The following is a 25,883-nucleotide window of genomic DNA, read 5'->3' as shown; positions in this document are numbered from 1 at the left end:
TACATACCTGTCACTGGCTGCTTCCTTCCTGACACTGAAATCTTCATGTTTCACTCGCCGGTGTTGCCCATCTGTGTCTCTAAATCCCGCTGCCTCTCCAAGGTCTGCCTGTCTACGGACCATGCGTGTTGTTTCCACACCGTTGAGAGGGGAGGAGCCCGCGGTCCTTGGAGACGGCATGCAAGTGGATCATGAGAATGCCACTTACTTATTCCCAGAGCCAATCAGCTGCGGTCAACCTCTAATCTGAAGTGGGTTTAGTTTTTATAATTGTATGAGCAAACAGAGAAATAATCTTTTTTTTCTCCTTCTTTTATTTTTTTGTTATTAATCCTGACGCATTATTTAAATGCTCTTTGGTGCAATCTCTCTCCATCTCCCTGCACACACAAACGCCTTTTCATCAATGTGAGCAAGTAAATGTGATAGAGACTGCAATTCTTATTCTTATTAAACAGTCAAAAACCAAAAGAAAGAGCATGCTTTACATAGCTGTTACACGTTGTAATTATCACGATCCTATTAGGAAAACCTGGGAAATCATGAGCATCTTTACAATGAAACAGGTAGATGAAATACAGCAAATGTCTGTATGACTGCATTCTACAGTACGTGCAGAGTGCCTGTCATTTTATATAACTGATATTTTGGTATAACTCATGCAGGAACCTTTATTATTTATTAACCTGCCTCGGTTTTCTGAGAAAGAACTGTTCAACACAATTAAAACCACCTGATCAAATGGTAGCACTCCTTTTTAATATTCACTGCACATGATCCTACAAGGTGTGACCTTAATGTACAACAGAGGTTGGCCATAGTAACAGGGTTTACTCTACCCTCTACTGGCAGGACATGAAATCGTTTTTTTTTCTGATTCAAATGAAATCCAGCTTATCTGGTGAAGAATTAGACATCTGTGTGGTACAAAGAAATTTTTTTTTACTTAAAAACAATATACCAAAAAGGTATGAACTTTAGCATTTTACTGTTTCCTTTCATACACAAAAACTTGTGAGGGAATAACCTCAAAAAATACAGACCTTTGTTTTTATCTCCAACTACCAGGATTACAGACTTAAACATAAACTAATCAACTTCAAATAGGTCTATACAAAAGATAGCAAAGAGCTACAAGCACGTACAGTATTTACAGCAAATAGGTTTCTTCTCCGGTGAACTTGACGGCGCATGGAGCACATTCAGAATGCCATGTCTTGTTTTTCATTGTTCATTCGACCCTAAGAAACGGTTCTGGTGGTTAAAAAAAAAAGAAGTCTGAATAAAAGTTCCTGCAACCTTATCTTTCACAGCAGTCTTTGTTGAACCAGATGTTGTCATATTCATTAGGATCTCACAGTGGTTTATCATTGTCTCCCCTGAGGTCCGTCATTTAGCCAACCTCTACCACCTTCCTCCTCTGTGGAAGGGCGGGCACCCAAACCCTTGCCTTCCGTTTTGGAAATGCATCCCCTCCCTGTCACCCATGCCCTCTGGTCCCATGGAAGGATGTCGATGGAAAGGAGGGCCCCGAGGAGGGAAAGGCATTGGCATCCTGAATCTGTCTGGTGGAAACATGGGTCCTCCAGGCATCATTTGCGGAGGCATGTTTGGAGGTGCGAGGAATGGAGGTAGATGAGGATTTGGCATTCCAGGAGGATGCTGCAGAGGCGGCATACCCAGTCTGGGACCCTGCATGACTGGTGGGCCAGGCAGAGTCATCACTGTTGCTGTAGGAGATCCCAGCGGGTTGTCTGTACCTATATCAGAGGATCTGACTTTGTCTCCTTTAGAATCAATGGTGGACTCCTCTGGGGGTTTTACCCCTCCTGCTGCAAAAAGAAGATAACATTTAATTAATCCCAGAGGGAAGAAAAGTAGAATGGCAGCACAATAAACAGACCTAAGAGATTTTTTTTAAAGAAGTAACATTTAGCCAGGAACAGTGACATCAGTCCATCACTTGAGCAATTAATCAATAAGACTGCACATTCATCTCCCCCTCAGATGATGCTTCTACAATATCTACAATATTTTCTGTATAAATCCCTTACTTGGTGCCAACTGTGTGGGGTTTAACTCTGTGGGGATGAAAGGAGCACCTCCTGGGGGGATGGATGTAGGGGACAGCATGATGGGGCCAGAAAAAGCAGGGGGACTTCCCATTGGTGCTGCCTGTTGAACCGGAGGCACCTGGAAGACAAAGAAAAACAATGGCATCCAAATTAAGATTAAAGTGAAGACATTAATTAAGTCTTCCTGGAATAGCAAAATATGAGAAGAAACATTTTCTGATCCCACAGCATCAAGCAACGTCTTTGTATTTAAGAAGATATTACACATCATTATAATGGAGGGAAAAATCTATAATTTTAATTCACATACACAAAAATCAATTATTTCATTTGCCAAGGACTGTGTTCTGGTATCATGTCATATCTGATATTATTAAAATATTGAAGCCAATATCAAACCAGCTTCAGGTATTGTATAGTATCACTGTCTTTATTCATTTGATATCATCTGTAATCATCTATAGTGAGCTTTACTTCTAACTATATTGCAGCTTTTAACACACTGAGGAATGAAACATGGAGCAAATCTGATGAAATTCAATGGACTCGTGTATTCGATATTAGTTTACCCAGGATATACAACACTGTGACATAATGATGATGCATATGTAAAGGATGAACTATAATATGCTAAAATGCAGAATAATTAGGTGATATGTCACTAAATGAATTCATGCGCAATGACAAATGAAAAACTGCCACCCAGTCATAATAACTCACGACAAGTGAAAAGGTACATATTCAATTTAGCATGACAAGGGTCCTTAATGAAATGTAACCTCAGGATTTTTGTTGCAAGAGAAGCAGTTCAGGATCTAGACAGTTCTTCAGGTTTCACGTCATCCTGTAAAGTACTGAAATGAACTGCTGGCAAAAACAATAGGTGACATGCCTGGTCTTGATACTTACCCTTTGCATACAAGAAATGCAGTTTTTGACCCAACATCACCAGGCACACGATAGCTTTTTTTTCTCTGTTTTTTTTTTTAACCTTTTTAAGAATTCAATACACTGCAGTCCTCAGTCCTGCAAATACCCATTGGCTCTTTTTACATCTTACAAGTGTGTTTATGTAAGACATACGTGTGTAACCATCATAGACAAACAACGGTTGCAGTTAAAATTGCCATGTATGGGAGGAGATTTGCCATTACAGTGGCTAATTGTATGAGGACACTTGAGAGTTTAATAGGAGGAGCTAAGAGAGACGTACGCTTTAAGTAAATTATTAAACTCAAAAGGGTTTTAGAAGGTGCAGTTCACCACCCCACCAATGCTGAACAATTCACTTATTTCTTGTTATGCACCAAAACAACCAAACACAAAAAAAATCTAATTTAAATTTTCTCAACAAGCATACCTCAGTTATTATTGAGCTGACACACTGGCTTTGCTTCGAAGTGACTGCAAAGGTGGAAACTTGAGCAGGTAAGTGCCGAATTCCCTGAGGAGCAAGAGTTCAAAACCTCCTTGACTATTAAAAAAAGTAATATTCAATTTTAAAAGCTAAGAACAGTTTAAAGGTACATAAAACTAAATCACACATTCTATTACAGGTTTAGTGACTACATAAAATGGTCTATAAATGAAATATTAAGTATTTAGATAATAAAGATTATACTGTCACGACTTCAAGGTTAGTCAGAATGACAACACATACTAATTGAGCTAATCTGATGTTAAAATAATTAAACCCCAATTAAACTCGGTTGTAGAACTCTGAATCTAGACCAATACATATATAAATATAGGAAACATCAAACTACATGAACTTCACTAGCTACTGTATGATTGCGCTCAGGCAATTTAAACGGATGTTATGAGAGGTATGATTAGTGACTGAAGCTCTGCCCACACATACCAGGGCTTCAGAACAGACATCAAACAATCTGGCCCTGCCAAATTATCTCAAAACAAACAGAAAATGATATCAAATATTGGAACAAAATCACCAGATCACAATGTAAATATCCCTAAACAGAGAGTACACGATAGCAGATCTACTGATCACTATGACTGATAAACTAAGGAAATGGTTTATAATGTACACTGTGTGGGCACAGCCTGGCTATAGAAACAGGCTGTCACAGGCAGAACAGGCTACCCAGGGGGGGACCAGTCTGTGTTCACTTTGTCATAAAAGAAAGGCTGAAACACAATCTCACTTCCTATTAAACAGTGAGAGAGGATTTGAGAGAGGTTTTCTTTGGAAAATCTATATATCTCCTGAGTTTTTTCATCTCCCCAATCCCCAGAAACTGCCATATCTATCTAGGGAGTAAAGTCAATGTGCAGTATTAGCAGCAAAATATGTTAAATCTTGTCACACACTAAGAGACACAAGCTCTGTAATAAATGTTCCTGAGTGATTACTTTTGTAGAAAGTGTATTTTATAATATTGTATGTGATATGATTGTTGATATTTGCATATTATGACTTAATATGTATATTATATTACTACGGCTTTAGCAATACAAGTTTCTGATCTGTCATGCCAATAAAGCTTATTTTAATTATTATTAGTAACACAGATTAAATGTAAACATTAAGCTAACCTTTGATGTATCAATTTAACTAAACTTTTTGTTTTTTCCAGATGGAAATCATGTACCTTCAACACTATATCTATCAATAACACAAATTACCTTCCTATCCATAAATGCATGACACAATGAATATTAAGCTAAAACTCATAGCCATACCAGGTGCTGCAAGGTGACCTCATGACAGCAGCTCATGTCTTGACACTCTCTTCGTGGTGTAAGCCAAAGCTGGATGTAGGTACAAAGTCTATAAAGCAAGTTCACCTATAAATCATGTTACTGATACAGAATGCAATATGCTGATCCTTTCAAATGTGGCTGTCCGACGTCCAAGAGCAACAAATCACAATGACAAATTCACAAAAATACCCATAATGTTTTTTGTGCAACACAATTCTTTCTGTCTGTAATTCAAACAAATCTCCCCTTTGATAGAAAGCATCTATTTACATTTGAACTACTCTTAATTACACTGAGATTATGAGATAATAAAAGCCATCAGTGCACATATGACTCACACATGAATCTCTCCTCTAAGGCTTTTTCAACAGCTCTCAAGTCAGACATGTTTCAAGTGTTTCAATTTTTTTTTTTTTTTAACTGAGAAAACTAAACACATTAAATGGCTTTTTTCAGACATTTCTGCAATATGAAGGGTATAAGGTCAAATTTGCTTAACATCAACATATTTTACTAAATTTAAAGCTCTATGTAAATTAAATCTGGTTACTACAGGTACCAAAGGATCTATAATCAGCCACTCCAAAAATATTACTAAACCTGAATTTTAACATTCAACTCCTATGCAACAAGGCTGCCGCCTGTCATACATGCACACCTTAAACTAATAATACTACTCTACATATTTAAAGGTTATATTTGAATTTACTGAAGTATAAATTCAAATAGTTTAAGTGACAAAAAACTAACACAGAGACACAGACACTTACACCAAACTAGGACTTGACCAAACTTTCAAGGCACTATGTATGGTAATAGAAAATGTCAGATTTTGACACCCTTCACTGGTCTTATAACAAAAGAGACACACTGGCAGACAACCCTAATTTTCACCAGGATAGTATAATTTTTCTTCAAACAGAAGTGTGAGCTATCATAATAATTTTAAGTAAGTTTATGTTTGACTAATATTTATGTATTTTTACTTAAGTAGGACTTTTCATACAGGGCCTTTACATGTAATGGAATATTTTTACATTGCTGTATTGGTACTATTACTTTAGGAAAGGATTTGAGTACTTCTTCCCCCACTGTATATTGGCATTGTAGTTATTTATCCCATTTTTTTTAAAAGAAAGAAAAAGTGTGTGAAGAACAAACATTAGCACAGACGTATTATATTTTACAATCATAAAAAATGCAAATAAAGGATTCAGAAGTTGGGACTTATTATGTTGAAACTAGACTTTTCTGGAGCCACTCTCAAATTAGGAAGCCTGTTCTGATAGCTGAAAGTTTGGTGATCTTAATGGGTTGGAAGAATATTTTGACCTTTTGAAAAACACTTATTCGGTCATTACTGACTTAGACGAGATTGAAATCATAATTAATGTCTGTACATTGCCAGATTTTGTTACCATTATAGGGAGCTAGGCTAGCTGTTTCTAGTCGTGCGCTAAGCTATGTGAACTGGCTGCTTGGCATAGCCTTACATTTACCGTATAGACATTAGAGCTGTATCGATCTTCATTAAACTCTTGAATAAGCATATTTTCTAAAATGCCAAGTTACACCAAAATATGTTTTGTTTTCTTGTGAATGCAACATGAAATAACCAACCACAGGAAACATTGTTGGTCATTCCAAATAAAAATAAGAATTTACAATATCTGCCTATTGCCCTCACTTATATAACATAGTGAAGCTCAACTGTCAGTTTTCATTTTGGCAAACTGGCAATTTGCTGAAATTCTTAACCAATGCTTGGTAGTGACATACATTGCCGTCTGCCACAAGGTCCATTTTTTGACACTACCACTAGGGGGTGCTTAATGCAAAAATTTTAAAATCCTACATATAGTGGCTTTAAGTTTAAGTTTTAAACAGGGCTGCACATAATTGACGGAAGGAAGCACTTTGAGATATTGTAATCTTTTGGTCTTGTCTTATTTACTATTCTAGAGTTGCTTACAGTATAGTGGCTTTAAAACTAGAGTTCATATTTATGCAATATATAAGTAAAGCTTGATGGGTGTAAATGGGACAAATTCAGACTTTATACAATATTTTACCAAATGACCTCACTGTAAATAATTCCAAATCGGTATGTAAAGTATGAGATTATAGTGCAATAAAATAACCTGTAGAAAAATGTGCCTAATGACCTGCAACAATGAAGTAAAATACAGAGAACATGATGACAGACTATAAAAGAACCTGTCATAGTTTTTACGGGCACAATCCTTAATGCTGTTTTAGCAACGGTAATGACACAATAATTGGAAAGAAATAGCAGGTTATACGTCAAACAACCTTGATGCAGTCAGTACTGCAAGATAATAACAGGGGTCTGCTCTTACCCTGGTGTCTCATCCCATCATCAGGAAATACAGGATATCTGCTGCTCCATTTTTCCTGCAGGTTAATTCCACTGAGGAAACCCCACGAGCCAGGCAGCTGGGAACCTTGTATTTGATCAACACTCTCTCATCTCTGATGGGTCAACTCAGTGATTTCACTCGTCAATATAATTCCTTTGTTCTCTGTTTATACCTGCTACTCACAAGACATGTGAAAGGCAGTAATGAGGCAGCTGTATAATTAACTGGCCTCAAAACCTGACAGCTTAGATTATTCATGTTTAAAAAAAATAAAATAAAAATACAAAGGTGCATTTTATTATGAATGAGCGTTTTTTTTTTTACCTTTCAACCATTCCACAGTATCTTCCAAGAGTGGGAATCCCAATATCGAAAGGAAATCACAGACTCACCTTTGTTAGACCCATGTGAGTCGGATGTTCTCCATCTGTAACATGGATCTAAACCATTGTTACAGGATATAATTGAAGAATTCCTCTCTTTGAAATGTCATTTCATTCACAAAAAAACAGAAACTGAAATGAAAAGACTGTACAGATTGTTTGGGTTACATAAAACCAATATGTGCGAGTGCGAATGAACCAGACGCCTATGAGTGAGACGCACGTCTTTAACATTGACAGTCATGTGAAAAATTAGGAGACCCTGTGAAATATTTTGCACTATATTTTATCTTCTTTCAAATAATATCTATCGATAAAGCTGCTGTAATTGAACCAAAAAATATGAAGATTTAACTTTGTAAAAAAATAAAATAAAAAAATGCTACAGAATGAACAAAGATGCCAATTCCTATTGAGGAAAAGGTATGGACAACCTGTTCCGCTTATAGCCAGTATTGCCTTCTTTGGCTGGAATAACCTCAATTAGACATTATCTATAACTGTCTACTATTCTGAAGAAAGTTTTTCCCACTCCTCAATGCAGAATTGAGGAGTGGGGTGATTGAGAGGTTTCTTCCATGCACCACTCGTTTCAAATCATGCCACAGTATCTCAATAGGATTAAGATCTGGGCTTTGACTCAGCTTTTCCAGATCTCTCCATTTCTTTCCACCATTCCTTGGTGGATTTACTGAAACATTTTGATTCAGTGTCAAGTCACATGGTCCATATCCACTTCAGCATGAATTTTTGGACAGATGGTCTCATATTTCCCTCAAGCACCCTCTGATACAATCAAGAATTCATAGTGGTTTCTACGATGGCGAGCTGGCCAGGCCCTGCTGCAGCAAAGCAGCCCCAAACCATGACATTTTCATCCTGTGCTTCACAGTTGGCATATTCTTGTGCTCAAATGGTGTTTTTGGGTTTGCACCAAACAAGCCGTCTGCTACAGTGTCCAAACAATTCAACCTCGGATTCACCTGTCCAGAGCACACTGTTCCAGAGGTCCTTGTCTTTATCTAGGTGTTCTCTGGCAAACCTTTTCGATGCCAAGGGTTTCCTCCTTGATATTAGTGAGTGATTGAGAAATAAAATCGAAAGACAAAAAGCATTTTGGAAAAAAAAAAAGCCCTTTTAACTGACTAATCAATCTATAAAAAAGGAAAAAAAAGAAGGGGGGAGGGTTTGAAAAAAAAAAGTACTGGATAGAACCTCGAAAGATGTATTATTATAAATACATTTTTTGAAGATACATTTCACAGTTGCTATATTTCCTGTGTTATGCTTCTTTTTTTTAAACTATGAAAACCTAAATAAGAATTTTTCATTTGGCTTTTTTTTTTAAATGTATTTACCTTGTCCACTTCATTCCACTGCCATTACATTTTTTGCTGTATCGGCTTTACTTCAACATTCCTGGTTACCTGTAGGAGCAACAGCGGATTTTGCTGCGCTGGAAATGTTCTGTGGTGTCATTTGTCTAACAAACATAGACCCACACACCCTGGGTCAAGCTTCTTTTTTCCCCCCAAACAGAGTAAAATAAGTGTATTAAAGAGATCACTTTGAATTTTCTGACCTTACTATAAAACACAATGATCTCCTATAACTAGACTTTGACATTAGTCACAAAATCTTAAAACATTACATATTGGCATCTGGCACCAGACTAAGTTCTTGGCATCAAAATAAATTTTTCATCCATGCAAACTCCAATGGGGTGTCAAGGGTGAAAATTCAAAAACTAAACTCCTCTGGGGTTCAGAAGAATACCTCCCAGAAGAAACTTTAGACATGTAAAGGAAGCACTCTGATGTACTCTTAAATTAAAGATTAAAATATGCAATAGGTGAAAAAATACAAAATATTTGTTTAAAGTTGCTTTTAACCTCTTGGATGAGAAAAAAACTGGCAGAAGCTCTGTCAACCCTACAGTATTGGGCAGACATCCCTGAAACGGTTTAGTTCAACTGTATTATTTTGTTGCTGCTCAGCCATTTGCATCTTTCATGCTTTCTCTTCCCCGACCACTCGTCTCCCCCTCTATGCTACCGTTGAGGATGGCCGATAGTGAAACTCCATCCTTTCAGTGGAACACACTGGCAACATCAAGTTTCTTGACATGAGTCAGTTGGGATGTGCCAATCAGGGAAGTAATTGTGATGAAATTGCAGTTTCTCTAGAGAGTTGACGTGCAATGATGTTGAGAAATAGGAGAGCCGCAGGGACACTGGTAGGGTGTGGGCTTACATAGGTTGCGCTCCTTTAGCCTTGTTGGAGTGCTTCTTGTTATATAGAGGCAAGTGCAGAGAAGACCAGTCAAATATAGGCAAACCACGAGGCGGTATGTATATTATTTCATCTCAATGAGCTAATAATCAGCCGTGGTGGAGATGCAGTAGTCTTTAAGTTTAATTAGTCCATTCACAGTTTTTTTTTTTTTTTTCTTTTTAAATGTTGGCAGAGCCACTACAGCACCCATTCCATTTGAATTCAGCCTCCACAAGCCTTGTAAAAATGTGTTTATTAGTCTCTATTGTTAATGGTGTGGGTATAAATGATATAACTTGGACTAAGAGGCATGTGCTGTTTTGTTTAACAGATCGAAATGGAGTGGAAAACATGATATACTGGTACAAACCAGCAAGTTTAGGAGTTCGCCCATAATGCATGATTTGGACAAGGTTAAGTTATATAGGCAGAAATGATTAATTAGAAAACTAAAACAAAAGGTTTTACCACAGTTTGCAGATCTTGCTAAAAAAGTATAATCATGTTTTAAAATTAGGATATGCAAAGCAACTTTTTAGTAGCCGTCAAGGATACAAAGACTTTAAAACAAACTAAAATCAAGAGATTTGAATGGGGTATGTGAAATTGCTATCAGATAAGTTTTTGTACAGATATGACAGAAACAATAAGGGGCAAGGCTCAAGACCAAGAAGACCGATAAAGTGCAGATTTCTGTTCTGAGATCTGAAGGTAATAAAAAAAAAAAACACCAGATGACTAGACAATTCTAGTTCCAATTATTTTCAAGTGTACATTTTATATCTTTTCCACATGGAAAACGACTGTATTAAAGACACCAGTGACACTTAATATTTGTGGTTAGATTACGAAGAGGATGAGGGAGAGAGGAATGAATTAGACCTCAGCCACATAAAGAACGTTCCACGTTTTGGAAATTAACATTTTTTGCTTACCAATATCCAAACGCATATTTCTTCCTATCTTTCTCTATATTGCTGTTCATATTGTGGTTTTATATGACCAGTGTGGCTATGTACTGAACAAAAGTCACATTTGATTGGACAAACTTTTATAAATGCCCCTGAATAGATGAGTCATCAAACATTAGAAACTGCTTTACAGGGATTTTGATACAAAAATACTCTTGTTTTTTTCCAACATATATTTGGCACATAACGAGATAAAAGCACAATTAACACGTGGACACATGATTAAAACTGGGAAAATGGGATTTTCATTTAATGTAATTGGACAGAAAATATGGCAGCTTTGTGCACCATTTTCTATACTGTTCAGTCAAATCTAATGGAAATAAAATACACACAAACATCAAGACATAGGGATAAGAACACTAAAACATCCCAAACCAAGTCTCCCTGAAGGTGCCCTGGTGTCTGCCCTGATGAAACTCTGTTTAGTAGGGTGAATAGCCAGATGTGGTCTCCACATACAGGAGACAACTCAAAAGCATCACGAAAAAAGAAAGTGGTCGTTCAGTTAATGGTCCTAAAGTAACATAGAAACGGCTGGGTGTACAAAAATGATGGTGCAGTGTGCAGCTTACAGGTTCTATTATTCATGGCATTTAATTGGCAAAGTGTCAAGCTTGTTTTGTTGGGCATTTTTCCCCTTACCAAAAACATGTTTAAACATTTTTTTTAAAAACTCAAATCGTATCTGCAGTCCCCTTTCAATTAACAAGTGTCTAGTTCGGTGCTGATGGCTTACCTTGTCTCCGATTCTGACACAATCCCTCCAAATCGGGCCTTTAAGTGCCACCAGCAGCCAAGAGTCAGATATTCTCGACCCCCAGACATGTAAGCAACCTTTCTTCCAAGTGAGGTGCTCAGTTCAGAAGGCTTACTAAAGTATGATGGGTTGTAGATATATTCTAGCTGGATCATGTTTTATATAAGCTAGTTTGTGAACCATTTATTCAGCATGTGGTCTTGAGAGGACCTTGCTAATTTCCAAAGAAAACACTGCTGATTGACACTGGATGATCACTTGAATTGTCTGTTCTTATACTTTATTTCACTGCTTCTGTTTATTTCTTGCAAGCTCACTATCAGTTTGTATATTTGTGAGTTTAGGATTCAAACCCTTTGCCACCAAAAACACACACCAAGAAGCTGATTCATCAAATATTTGTGTCATTCAACCACTAATGGACGGTTAGGGAAACATTTTTGTAATCAGATAAGTTAATTTAAACATTGTAGACACCAATACTGATAGGTTAGCCAAACCCAGACATTCTGGATGATAGAGCTTAGCTACCAAAAACAGAGAAAGGATGAACAGAAATACGTCCCTCTACACATAGTACAGTGATTAAAGTTTTTTTGTAATTCCCACTTTATTCAAATAAGTTATACTGCACAATACAAGGTTACTTAGTGAAGATGCAAATATTTTGCAAAGGAAAAGGAGAGCTGTTGAATTAGAATGAATGAATTTTATGCTTATCAGCATATCAGCAGTGGAGCTTATCTGAATAATTGTGGCAAAGTAGATCAAATGAAAAAAACAGATTTGTCTGCTTATTCGTGACTCTGAAACACCTGCATGGCAGAAAAGTGGCATGTGAATGACTTGTTGACATTGCCATTTAAAGAGTGAACACCCTGATATTTATTAACAACAGAAACAAGAACAATTCACTTTTAATAAGACATTGTATTTCAACACTAAAAAAAATCCTATATAAATATACAATGTTTATGCCAGGACATCTGTGCCACACAACAATATTTAATTTTAAATTGTATTTTGACAGAAGTTTCGCCTTTAACAAATATCACAGTAGGCTGGCCCTATTGCGTTTTGATAGAAATTCGATTAACTGTTCAGCCCAAAATCTGTGGTAGTAAATTCTGACATACCAGCTGTCTCACATCCTTAAGAAGCTTTCTCATGACAAGTGTCAAAGTTCAAAGCCAAATCAACTGAGCGCCACCAACTAAACTTGGTCAGAAAGGCGAGTTGAATATGGCAGAACAATGATTATTAAGTATTCATCATGTGTTTATTTAAAGAGCTTGGGAATAAGACCAATGCCATCTGCTATAGGCTAAACTAACTAAGATAAGCACCTCATGTTTCTGCTTTACTATGGCACTCAATACATCACACGCAACGCAACTAAATAACCCCTATATAAAACAGTTTGCAGTAGCTGCAATGGAAATGGCAATATGGCATTCTGTGGCCGATACACAATGGCCTACACATCACCAAACATTCACTTGCAGCGCCCAACTGTGGCTTTTATAGATATTACCTGTGTATGTTCCATTTAAAGGCTTTGTTATCCACAGGTATACTGCAGTATACAGCATAATGCAAGCCACAAGCAATCACACATATGTACACATAAACCCCAAAAACAAAGGTCAATTTGTGTCCTTTTGTATGACACCAAGTCCACTGTTTGCTGACTGACTGCCTTTATCTTGAACTTTAAGTCCGCAGCCTATTCCATATCAATCTAGTGTGAACCAGATTACCCTCCCACCACACATTTAAAGTGAAAACAGTGGGTGACCACATCGGTTATCAATATGCAGTGAAATGTGACAAAAGTTTTCCTATTAAAAGTCCAGTATTGAAGGCTTCAACTATCAGAATTTGAGAACTAACAGAAGCACTGACAATTTTCATCCATTTTTTAATATCAGTTGAATATTAGTGAATGTCACCATTACTAGAGCATAACCATCAGTGCTGTTACTATGGTTACTTACTGCCCAACACTGGCTGAGAAGACAATACAGCAGGGGTCAACAACCCATCAATCGCGATCGACCTGTGGACCTTTGTGGTGCTCCAAGTCGATTGTGAGGCATTTCAGTTGAATTATTTGTTAATTTCCATCAATCTCCTAAAGCTGTATGTGCATCTGCTATGTTAAATTAATGCAAAATCCATAACCCTGACTTTCTGCTGCTCGTTTCACTTTTTTTTTTTTTTTTTTTTTTTAAATCACATGACGACTTTTATTGCAAAGCAATTACAGGAAACGCATTGTATTTATAACAGCATTTAGCGGTGTTACAAGCATGAACAAGTGTGGAAACAAGTGTCTTTTTTTCAGCTCCCTTTGAATATTGCAGGGAGGAATAATACAATCAGACACAGCCACAATAGGCTCATAAAAGTAAAGAACTCTTTTATCCATGCCCTCCTGTCAGATGGAAAACCACTCATCGTGCTGTGTGTTGCTTATTGCGTGATGAGTGTGATCACTGATACATGAGCCAACACTTGATTTGAACTGTAAGTGATCTTTGCTTGGAAAAGGTTGGTGTCCACTGTTATATATTATAACAGTTATTTAACTAGAACTAGGTTTCAGGTATCACCATATCATATTTTACTGGACACTTTTTTTTTTTTTTTTTTTTAATTACAAGATTTCTTTCTGTAGCCATGGTCCAATTCCTAATGTAAGCAATCAAAAGCTTTAGACAGGTGCCATCCATATGCCTTGAATATCTCTAAATGGATGGGATAGTGGTCTTTTGACTAGGGCAATATTACTCTTTTCGTACGTATTTATTGTTCTTATTATTTTTCTTATTGCTGCTCTTCTATTTTACTGTCCACTTGCTGCTGTAATGATGCATATTTCCCCATTGTGGGATGAATAAAGGAATATCTTATCAATTCAGATTCACCAAATTGATCTAATTCTGATTAATAAGGTCCTGATTCGATATCAATTTGGTTATTGATATTTCAGTTACATTACCAATTTAACATAGATATGAAAGAGATTTTCAGAAAACTGATGCAGTATATTGTACAAGGTCCCCTCCATCTGGTACATTATTAAAAAATATTCATGTTTACATTAACAATTGAGCCCAAAGCTGTTACATTAATGTGTCCTTCTTATTTAACATGGACACACGACAGCAGTCAATACAATATGGTGCAACTCCACAGACTGTACAGTCAGTGAGTATTGAGTGACCAGATAAGTGCTTTCTTTAGTGCAGTTTATAAACATACTTTGCTGCGATTGTCTCGCAAAGCACAAAGCACATGGTGAGAGCTGCTCCACCAAAGGCACCTCCAAGCCTAAAGGCAGATGTCTGGATTCATTTGAGATTTAAAATGCACAGGAAAAGGTATATATTAAAAGATCATTTGTGGATTTTATGAATTGATATCAGAACATTTTAATTAAGATTGATCTGAATCAGAAAATCAATTTTTAAAACCCAGCCCCACTTTTGACATAGAATTTCTAACACTTTCTTTCGTTAAACTATCACAGTATTTCTCATTTGATTTAGAGGAATTTTTCATTTGCTTGGATCATTTCTAGAAAACATTAATTCAAACTTGTGCAGTGACTTGACTTTTTGAAGAGAAGATGAAAAGGTGTTTCAGATAAGCTCCACTACTCATATGCAACAATAGTTTTTTTTTTTTTCCAAACAGCCTGAAAGATTGTGACACTTCACAATCTTTCTTGTATTTGAGTCTCCAACAACAACGCCAATAAACCAATAAAATAACAGCACTTGCAATATTAGAAAAGGACGGTGTTTAAAGACTGTATTATCATTACCTGGATGTGAGCAGTGATGGTTCCATCTGCTGGTACATTTTCCAACGCTCCATTCACAGCTGCGTGCTTACTGAGGTCAATGACGTTGTTCCACTCTGAGGAAAATGTAAAATACAACGACAACATAAGAAAAACTGCAACTAATAACCTAGAATCTTGGCCATACAAAAAAAAAAACAAAAAAAAAACAGCAAAGTGTTTACCTGGATTTAGTGTGTCCACATCCAGCATACCCCCTTCACGATAGCTCTCCAACTCCTCAACTTTGACTTTGGTCCAAGGTATGTAGGTAATGCCCCGCTCCACATCCCAGAACTTTTTGTGCGCTGCTTTTATACCTTTGTTCAAAGCCCAAGCAATCTAGGCAAGAATGGCATTCGCTATGATCATGAACATTCACCACTAAGACAAGTTTAACAGAGCCAATACATAACTGGAAATTAAAGCAATGTGTGTTAGAGTTTATGTACCTTAACTGGTTTCTGATTGACTTTGTATGACCCCCTACTGAGTTTGCTCAAGGCTGTATAGGCATCTTGTCTGTGAACCATAACAATATAGGCACAACCCCTCGGAGGTATCATCTGGACACAAAGAGCAAAAGGTTACAGTGAAATAGAGAAACAACATTAGCTTGGGGACATAGAGAGATTACTGTAGTCCAAACTTACATTGATGGAGTCAATTTGGCCAAACTCTTCCAGGAGGGACATCACGTCAGACTGTTGAGTTTTCTTGTCCAGCTGACCAACCCAAAGTGTAGTGCTGCAAACTACAAGGGAAACAACGTTAACACATTGGAAGATGCAAGAAATTTAAGTTGTGTTCAGCTTTACTATCTAAATGGAAAATGCTTCATTCTCAGTTTTTATCTAATATGCTGTTTACTGGTCATGTATAGAGTTGATTTTGGAGCGCAAAAAGAGGAATCCAATCTGTTTAGACAGGATCATTATGACAGCAAATATATGAAATTTAAATATAGCAATTACATTGATTTTGGCAACCAAAACTTGCCAAATCATGTACACAGTTTTAAAGCTTTTATCTGAGAACTTACAGTACAAGTTTTACATTTCTGTCGTTCAACAAGAACCTGTGATATTTTTCCATGAAACTGTGTCGACTCAATCAGAACATATTGTTTCTATAATAACTCAAGGATGTACGTTTAAATGTGAGTACAACTAAATGCAGGTTCAGCTTATCTCACAATAAGACTAGTCAAATTTTTCAAAGTAAAAACAGCTTTCAAGCCATCAGGTATCTCGCTACTGACTGATTATTCAAAGAAAAATTATGAATGAATCAACCGACAATGGTCATTGTTGCGGCCCTAATTGTTAATAATGGATACACAGCGATGTGGTCTCAAAGCATTGTAATTATCACTTGAGAAATCAAAGTGGCTCCTGTCTACAGGGAAATGTGGGTGTTTATTGTAGCTGTAACTTGCATGCAATAGTGATTTATGGACGTATCAATACATACCACTGAGCGTCTGGCTCTTGATACTGGGAAGACCTTTCTGTCTGCGCTCTCTGTCCTTCTCTCTTTCACTTCTGTCCTGAGAATGAGAACGAGATCGCCAGCGGCGTTCTCTGGAACGAGAACGAGAGCGCCGATGCCTTGCCCTTCTCGAGCGGGATGTAGATCTTGATCTTCTTCTCCTGGGAGATCTTAAACACAAAAGATCGAATGGGAGATCTTAAACACAAAAGATTGAAGCAGTTGAACATCGTTTCACCAAATAATGATTTTCCTAAAAGGGAAAATAATGTTTTCAACATTAGCTGAATAGGAAATGAGAACCTGAATAATGAGATGTAGACAGAAGCTAACAGTGTCAGTGCCTGCCCTCCACCCATCGCTCAATGCTTTCTGATGTATGCAATTTACCCTTAAGGATGTACTGTCTACTGTAGAAGATTATCAAATAATTTATTCATGACTGTAACATGCATTAATAGGCTTTGGAAAGTGTAAAATTTGCCCCAGTAAAGTTTATAACAAACAAAAGCATATTTTAAAATATCTTTAATTGAGTAATAAATTCCACAGCACTACGTAATGATGTCTGATGAGCAGAGCCTCTTACCTGGAACCAGATCTGGATCTTGATCTCCTGCCGTAGCCTCTATGTCTGCCTTCCTTCCTCATAGATGAGTTTTCTCTTGAATTTCCCTATGAGACACTTTACATTTTTATTTTCCCCAAATTACTGGGCAGAGTGTTACAAGATCCCATTTAAAGATTTAACAACCAACATAGAAACTAAAAAACATAGAAAACTAAAAAACTATTTTGCATGAGAGGCCAAACTTCTTTGAGGATCTAAACCAAACACAGTTGCCCCTGACTAAGGCCTCCTGGAGACAACATATAAACTTCACTACCAATTCAGGTAGTCACAGTATTATTTTTGCATAAACTGTACACATGAGAAAAAATAACTTGATATTCAAATGTAAATACAGTGAAAACTGAGCTGATAGCTGAAAATGTATCTCTCTCACACAAGAGAGACAGAAAAACAACTAAATGAACAGGTTTGGGGTTTACCTGTGATTGTGGATATGCATCGTTCATGGAACGGTATCCATCAGACATCATATGATGTTCCCCATGACTCATTGCTCCACCGTGCTGAAGGATGATAAAAAGATAACCTGGTTAAAAAGAAATCTCCACACAGTTGATCATTTATAGAAAATTTGGAAGCAATCACAAAACAATTATTAATTATAATTATTAATAATTTGAACTATATAATTTTGGCTTGACACCTCACTGGACAAAGTGTGAATTCAATTACACTAGATAATTGTTATATTTAAGACTCAACATATTATGAATTTATAATTGGATACCTCAATACCAGCAGTCTGTCCCATAATATGTGGATGAACATTCTCCATGTTCGGCACCTGACCAGGATACTGGTTAAACACATTTTCAGGAATGCCTCTGTTGTGATAAAAACAAACAGATAGTGAGTTTAGATGTTAGAATAATACAAACACTAACAACTGACAACAAAACAACTGTAATAGGTCTTTTACATAGCAGATATTTGGATACATCATTGGAGAACAAAAAGGTATGATTAATAACACTAATAATGGCTCCATTCATGTATGCCAGCTGCACAGCCTTGGTGTTGTGTGTGCTGGCTCATTGGTATGGTTTACCAGAGCATTTTAAATAACAGATAACAGAGGCCAGATTGGACTCAATGATGTAACAGCAGGTGTTGGAAAACATAAGTTAACCTTTGATGACTTTTTTGCTGCACCAATTTCAAGCAATGTATTTTCAAGTCAGCTGTCTAGTAGCAGCGATGGTGTGATATATGTAACACGTTCACAAGTGTCAACTTGTACAAAACAAACACTGCAAATATACCAGCATTAATAAATGGTACGAAACTCACAGTGGACGGGCAGTGCCTTCTTTATTTGTGATATCCTCAGGCTCATCATCATAGTCAAATCGATCAAGGAGTTTCTGAGAAAAGAAAATATAAAAACAGTAAGTGAGAAAAGTAATTTGTATATGATCCCAGGAGATTATGCTGTGACCCTGAGCGCTATACTCGTACCTCAGCTAAGGAGCTTCTCTTTTCTGTGTGTGCACTGTATGGGTTGTGCTGGGCCGCAGGCATCTGGGCTGGGTTTGGCGTGTTGTTTGTGACTGTGGCTGCCAGGGTCTTATCTGCCTGCTGGAAATTCTGCAGCATCCTCTGCAGCTACATGAGGGACAGGGACCGGTTATTCAGGGTGAAACTTACTGTATCTTTAGTTTTAAATATTAGCACAACTGATGAAACATTAACACAATTGATTTCCTGCTCACCTCCTGACCCTGGGGGGACTGGAACAGCTGTGCTACAGCAGCTAAGGCATCTGGAGTAGGTAGCTGGGGCAAAGTAGACACAACTGAGGCACTAGTGACAGGCGGCTGTGGTTGTGGATCTGTGGGAACTGTTCAAACACAGGAAACAGCAAAAATGTTCTAGGTTTACGGTCTTTGCACCCTTTTTTTTAAGTCACGGACTAAATCACTTTGTAACAACAAAATAAAAAAATTCTGATGAAACACAAACTCGCTTTTCTTTTTTTTCTCTTAGGTAACATTCAAGTACATTGGCTAGAAAAACTTTACCAGGCGTGTTTTCATTGTGTTACCTTCCAGTGCAGGTGCAGGTAAAATGGCTCCATTAGCCATATCCATCAGCGGCTGAATGATGTCCATGTCAAACACGCCATTCTTCTCCCACAGGTTCAAAACGCGGAGAATTTTGCTCTGATTTTAAAAGAAATGATTCCCACACTTTAAACATTTCTTTACAGTTTATTGCATAAATATAAAAAACACCAAAGGCACACACAAATAAAGTACCTTATCATCCTCTGGACAGCGGTAAAGGTTTTGGAAGGTGTCTGTGAAGTTCTTCAAGAATCTGGGCCCAAAGACATCCTTGTCAACACCAAACTGATGGCGTGACTGTCGAACAATGGAATCGACAACATACAAGCCGGGGACTTTTAATTCTGGCTTGCACTGATGGAAACAAAACAAAAAATACAAAAAAACAATGACGGTTTATTCCAATCGTCTCATGACAAACTATTAAAGAAGTGAATGTTAACTCAAATGTTTAATATACTGTACAGGTTCTATGATGTACATACCTTCTTGATGAACTTTTCAACAATCTGGACGACATGTTTGTAAAGCTAAAAAAAAAAAAAAAAAAAAAAAAGACAAAAACTAACATCAGTCACAGCAAACTATATAGTACTTAAATCATGTAAGACCGTAATGAAGGAAATGTGTAATGAACTTCCAGTGTGATTTCTCTAAGTCTAGGGTCCAGCTTTGGAATACCGCCTCTAAAACAGGCACTGGGTTTGCAATACAGTAAGGCATATTCAAAATGTACATAATTTATCCACCCACCAGCTTGAAATGCCACCAGGCCACACTCTTAATACTATCAAATAAAGAATAAATCCTTTAATGGTTTGAGTCATGTCCAAGCTGAGAGTGGAGAACCATTTTAAAAATAGATACAGAACACCAAAATGTCTGTGAAAACTTTTGAAAATCAACTAGCACAGTATAATCCAAGTGTTAAATCTCCACTACATCCAAACACATCTTTCCACTCTTCTTCCAAACACCGATAAAGAGGCTCAATGCCCTACATCCTGATGCACATCTGGTTGTTTAATGGTTTGTTTTAACGGCCAACAGCTCCACTCAGCTCACTCACTCACTGACTGACTGACTGACTGATTATCCAGTGAGTAGTCAATAACTCAATCACTATGGTTGCCTTTATCTTATATTCACACTACAGGAGGTGAGTGCGTGATATTAAAATCAGAGTTTATCGATATAGTATTCCTTGAATTAAACCTAATATTAGTCTTTAACCCTTACATACTGTTCATATTCTGATTCATAATTAGTCTTTACACCAATTTACATTCATAAATTCCCCCATCTGTCATTAAAAAATGATTGATTTACAATAAAAACGTGTGTCAGCTGCCTAAACATTTAAAAAAATTATGCATTTTATTTCGATTTTTATAAACTGTGGTTCTAATTAGGAAAGGTCTGGCTAAAATAAACAATTTATGGTGTTTTAACAGCTCTTAAATGTTTTTTAAAAATTGGTCAAATTTGACCCAGAACAGCATGTAAAGGTTAAGGAAAAAGCTTTTGATTTTAGTATGATCACATCTAGCAATATCTAAGAAAAACTCAGTTATTTACTGCATATTACAAAGTCCCTACTGGGTCAAATCACATGTCAAATTAATCTGAGTGTAATGACAGCACTCCTGTCAAAACAAATACATAATTTACAAGTCTAGGCTGCTATTTAATATAATATGAAAAGTATACAGTGTTAAATTTACCTTGATGGCTTTGATGGCTGATTTTGTGACAGACATCATCTTAGCACGGGATATCGGAGGCTTCATGTCGATCATGGAGAATAACTGGGGGAAAAAATTACATCACTTCATTGTGAAATAAGACAAAAAATGCATAAAATAGCACAAATAATCTTACTTAATATAATAGGTTAAATATACATCGCAAATGTTAGCTATTGTACAGAAACAATAATAGAAAAGTCATTAGGAGTCAAGATTTTCTGAACATATGTTAGAAAAGAAATGTAATAAATCACTCAACACATTTATTATCCTTTATTTTACTCGCAAGACCATTGAGGAGGAATCCTCATTTACAACGGTGTCGAGAAACATTAACAGCAACACATAAAACAATATTAAGTAAAAGAAAAGAAAAATAAAATAATATAAAAAAATAGAACAATGAATAACACTGTTAGAAAATTACATACAAAGACTACTGGTCATGGGTAAGTACATCAACCCCATTCACACAGTTCACAGCTAATGCCATTACAAAACAGTGATCATTTCTACACTATGCAATTTAACCTTGTATAGTTATATGTACTAAACTAGGGTTTTCATTTCTGTAAAATCGTATGTATGATGGGAGTTCAACATGTCGCTCTGAGCAGGTCAATTTCTGTTTTTTACTTCAATCATACTCAAGGGCCTGTGACTGAGGAGTATATTTATGTCCACGTGTTACTAGTCACCTCAGGATAACAATCTATTGATATTTAGTGGTGGTAATTCTGATTGGCACCATTGCTTACCCAACTACAGACACACTGGCCACTTCATTAGGTACACCTGTGCAATATAATTCAATCCAATATAAATAGCTCTGCTATAAATTCTACATTTTCAATAATAAACATGAAGTAGAATTACTTCATAGAAACTAAATGTAGAGTTTATAGCAAAGATGGTGGTATTGGATTGAATTAGATAGCACAGGTGTAGCTAATAAAGGTGCCAGTGAGTGTATAAACAAGGAAAGCCAGTCCAGAGGCCTCAAATGACAACAGTAAAATAGCCAACATGCCATGTTTTGCGTACACCATTTAGTTTTTAGAGTATTTTGATAGCAATGGAGAACATAAAGCTGCCAAAAACAGGCCAATAATGTTACGCTAGTGAGTCGGTAGCATTAGCAGCTGCCGACAGATGTATTTCTAAAGCTTTTGACTTATCAAGTCACACTACTCATTTTACAGGATTAAGATAGCTTAATATTTACAAGGATTACCGTTATCCCAAATATTCCTACTGACACTTTAACGTGCCATCAGCTAGCGTTCAGTCCCAGATCCCAGTTTAATGTTAGCTAGTTGGGCACTGAATCCAGAGGCCTTGCGATAATCTGCAAAATCCAGTCAAATTATACCAAAGTTTTAACCAGCCACGTTCAATTTAGAGTTAACATCCCTAAAAAGATAACACATCAGCTGCTATTATATTATGTTTTTTAAGAAATCGACTAACATAAACCAACTGACGTTAGTTAGCATCGGGTTAGCATTAGCTCTGCGGGTATTACATGAGCAAACTTTACCTCCATGTTGAACGCGTTCACGGCATCCATAATGCGTTGTTATGGTATTGAAAACCGGTTCAAGAATTTGTCTATTTTGTTACAATCCCAAATCATAACCCTGTTTAGTTATACATCCTGTTTAGTTATACATCTAAACAAGAACGCGACCAGCAATGTTGAAAGGCGCAAACGGATCGTAGATTTTTATAGGATCACATTGCTAGCCTGTTTTCTCTTAGGATGGGATTGCTAACGTTACTAGCTTCGCGGTTCGCCAGTTTACGTTTCCCAGGATGGCGACGGAATGACCCGCCCCCTACGCGGCCTCTGATTGGCTCTGAGTCTAATGTTTATTACCCTCCTAAACAATATAACCAACGGACGCAACTAGTGCCAACCAATCAGAGGCAAAGTAGGGCGGGTTATTCAGTCGCCATCCTGAGAAAAAAATTCAGGCCCACCCGTACGTGCTTGTCAACGTCTGATGTCACTATTGGCTAATGCTGGGTTCGCAGTTGTCGGAAAAATGGGAATTACCTATTAACCCATTACACTTGGGAATTAATACACTGATCCCCTTTGATATTTCGTGTAATAAAATGAGTGACCCCACCATATGCTTTTCAGTTACCTCTGAAAAATCATGAAACTCCTATATTATGATATTTTTAAAGAGAGAACTCATACATGCTATATTTTTGACGTTTGCAATTATTGAAAGTAATCCTCCATGCAATTTTCTAAAATAGACTGCTTACATTAACATATTACAGAGGAGCATTTGTGCTGTTTTTATTCATTCAACCAAAGAGATTTAAGATAAGATAAGATAAGATATTCCTTTATTAGTCCCACAATGGTGAAATTTACCTTATTGCAGTAGCAAAGTGAACAGTAAAGATAGAAAAGCGTCAATAAAAAAAAGAATAAAGAACAATAAATAATAAGTAAGTACAAAAGCAAAAAATATATATATTGTAGTAAAAAAATAAAATAAAATATTGGGAACATTATGTACAAAAGTAATATTGGTGTTGAGTGATAATATACCTGAGTTTGATATTGTTATTGCACAGATTTGTGCACAGCGATCAGCATTTCATCATCTTGGGTCAGATGTGGTAGTAACTCTATTCCAGCCATGCTGGGCTTGACTAGTGTTTCAGTGGTGTCCCCCCACAGAACTGATATTGATAGGTAATGTTTATTTTGAAATAGAAACCGAAGCACTAAGCTTTTAGCTTAGATTAAATCAATAACCACTGTTGCATCACTAAATTGTCATGTCAATAAGTTGCTTAATAGCAACAAGTACTTTCTGTCCTTGTGAACAAACATTGCAAACATAACATTGATTTGCCTATAATATACATAAGGTCAACTCAAGCTCAAAGGGTTTTGGGGGCCATAAAATAAGATACCTTGCTATAAATCATGAAAAACCTTGTTTATTAAATAAGATGGCAAAGTACAAATGCAGATGTTTGACATCTGCTCTTGTTCTGGGAGGATCCATAAGTGGAGGGCTGACAGTGACACTACAAAGGAGCTTCTTGCAGAATGCCACAGGTAGTAGCTTGAAAGGGAGCAGAAGCCGAGGAGGGACGATTGGGAGAAGGAAGCAAAGCTGAGGAATGAGGAGATGAGACAGGAGTTGAATTTACATCTTGTGGAAGCAGAGAGCGAGGAGGGGCTGAGGCTGAGGAGGTGGAAGCTTGTCATAAAGACCTGCTGACATCTTGCCTAATGCAAATTGCAAAGTATATCAGCACGTCATTTCAAACAAGGGTAGAGTTTTTTTTTCTCAAACATATTCTGTTCAGAAGAAAATCCACACTTCTCCTTCTGGCAGTAGTCACTTATGGATCCACAACACAATGAAGTAGTATTTAATTCACTCAATGTTTTTCACTCAAATTCACAAAATAAATAACATTAACAGAAAAACAAACCCATCTGAAATTATGGACACTGGTAGAGAGACAGTAATGGTGGGTGACTACATAACCATGCACTATCCTGTATTTTGCTGAAAAGAAAGCCATCAGCCTGTCTGTGTCCCTTTGAGGTTTTCCATTAACAGTCTGGGGCAGCTCTGGACTGATCCATTCTGGGAGGAACGTATTCTTGTTTTCTCCCACAGGGATTATGAAGCACACAGTACATCTCTGCCATGCCCTTGACAATCTCCACATTGCAGTCATTTCTATTCCAGCAGCACTACAGCCTCTCAGACATTCACCAACCTTGAACAGCTGATACTCAAATCCCACTTGTATTAAAATAATATTTTCTATTCGGTTGCTCAGACTGGCTATGTGGCACTTTGATGATTATAATGTTCATACTACACTCATGTTGGAATCCCATATGTGTGATAAAAGGTCTGCCATTTCCATGAGCTCAGTCATTTGTAGTCACAACAAGCTGCAGTTTAAGTACTTCATACACCATGGTTACACCACCTCCACAGCCAACATCTCTGCCACAGTGGTTAGTCAATGTGTATAGCTGCTCTCCTGTAGGGGGACACACAGGGATGTCTTAAAAGTTTTTGATCAAATTGATTCAAATTTTTAAATATGCAAGCTGTATCTAAACAAATAGATTTTACTAAGAATATATGTAGCTAAGCTATGTATGCCATTTTGTGAGCAGAAAGAAAATAATACACATTGGAATAATTTCTAATGGGTCGTATGCCTGAATCTAAATTTTACAGCTACAAGTCAAATAAACGATTACACATCATTGTCAAGTCAAACCCTTTGCGTACATTTGTCCTACATGTGACTGTCCTCTTTGATAGCCAATGGGGATTATCTGTAATGCTGGGGCGTATCCACGAAGGCGCTCAAACCACGTCCCAAATGAACGGTCCCTGAACGCAACAACGCTTAAACCAAACTCCATTATAAATACTTCATTTTGAAATGAACTTGTTTGTATGGGTAGGACAAGCAACGTGAATGATAGTTTAGAAAATCAAGTAAATGTATGAAGC

General features: G+C 37.0%; 1 protein-coding gene across 2 annotated transcripts; it reads right to left on the bottom strand.

The window, feature by feature from the left end:
- Window positions 1-754: 754 nt before the first annotated feature.
- Window positions 755-24,045, bottom strand: LOC133980630 (SR-related and CTD-associated factor 4-like). Of its 2 annotated transcripts, none has more exons than XM_062419392.1 (18): window positions 23,930-24,045; window positions 21,334-21,417; window positions 20,095-20,139; window positions 19,802-19,963; window positions 19,588-19,705; window positions 19,256-19,383; window positions 19,002-19,148; window positions 18,834-18,907; window positions 18,271-18,367; window positions 17,963-18,046; window positions 17,499-17,584; window positions 16,892-17,079; window positions 16,072-16,172; window positions 15,871-15,984; window positions 15,604-15,760; window positions 15,401-15,495; window positions 2,055-2,193; window positions 755-1,832 (listed from the first exon to the last, which is right to left on the bottom strand). In XM_062419392.1, exons 2-18 carry the CDS (start codon window positions 21,406-21,408, stop codon window positions 1,405-1,407), a joined length of 2,238 nt encoding a protein of 745 aa, XP_062275376.1. In that variant the 5' UTR covers window positions 21,409-21,417; window positions 23,930-24,045; the 3' UTR covers window positions 755-1,404. The 2 variants fall into 2 exon arrangements, with proteins under 2 accessions (XP_062275376.1, XP_062275375.1); XM_062419391.1 differs by lacking the exon at window positions 23,930-24,045 and adding an exon at window positions 22,898-23,107.
- Window positions 24,046-25,883: the final 1,838 nt, after the last annotated feature.

The sequence above is a fragment of the Scomber scombrus genome, chromosome 5 (assembly GCF_963691925.1).
Source record: "Scomber scombrus chromosome 5, fScoSco1.1, whole genome shotgun sequence".
Taxonomy (NCBI): Eukaryota; Metazoa; Chordata; class Actinopteri; order Scombriformes; family Scombridae; genus Scomber; species Scomber scombrus.
This window is presented reverse-complemented; position numbering and strand designations above follow the sequence as displayed.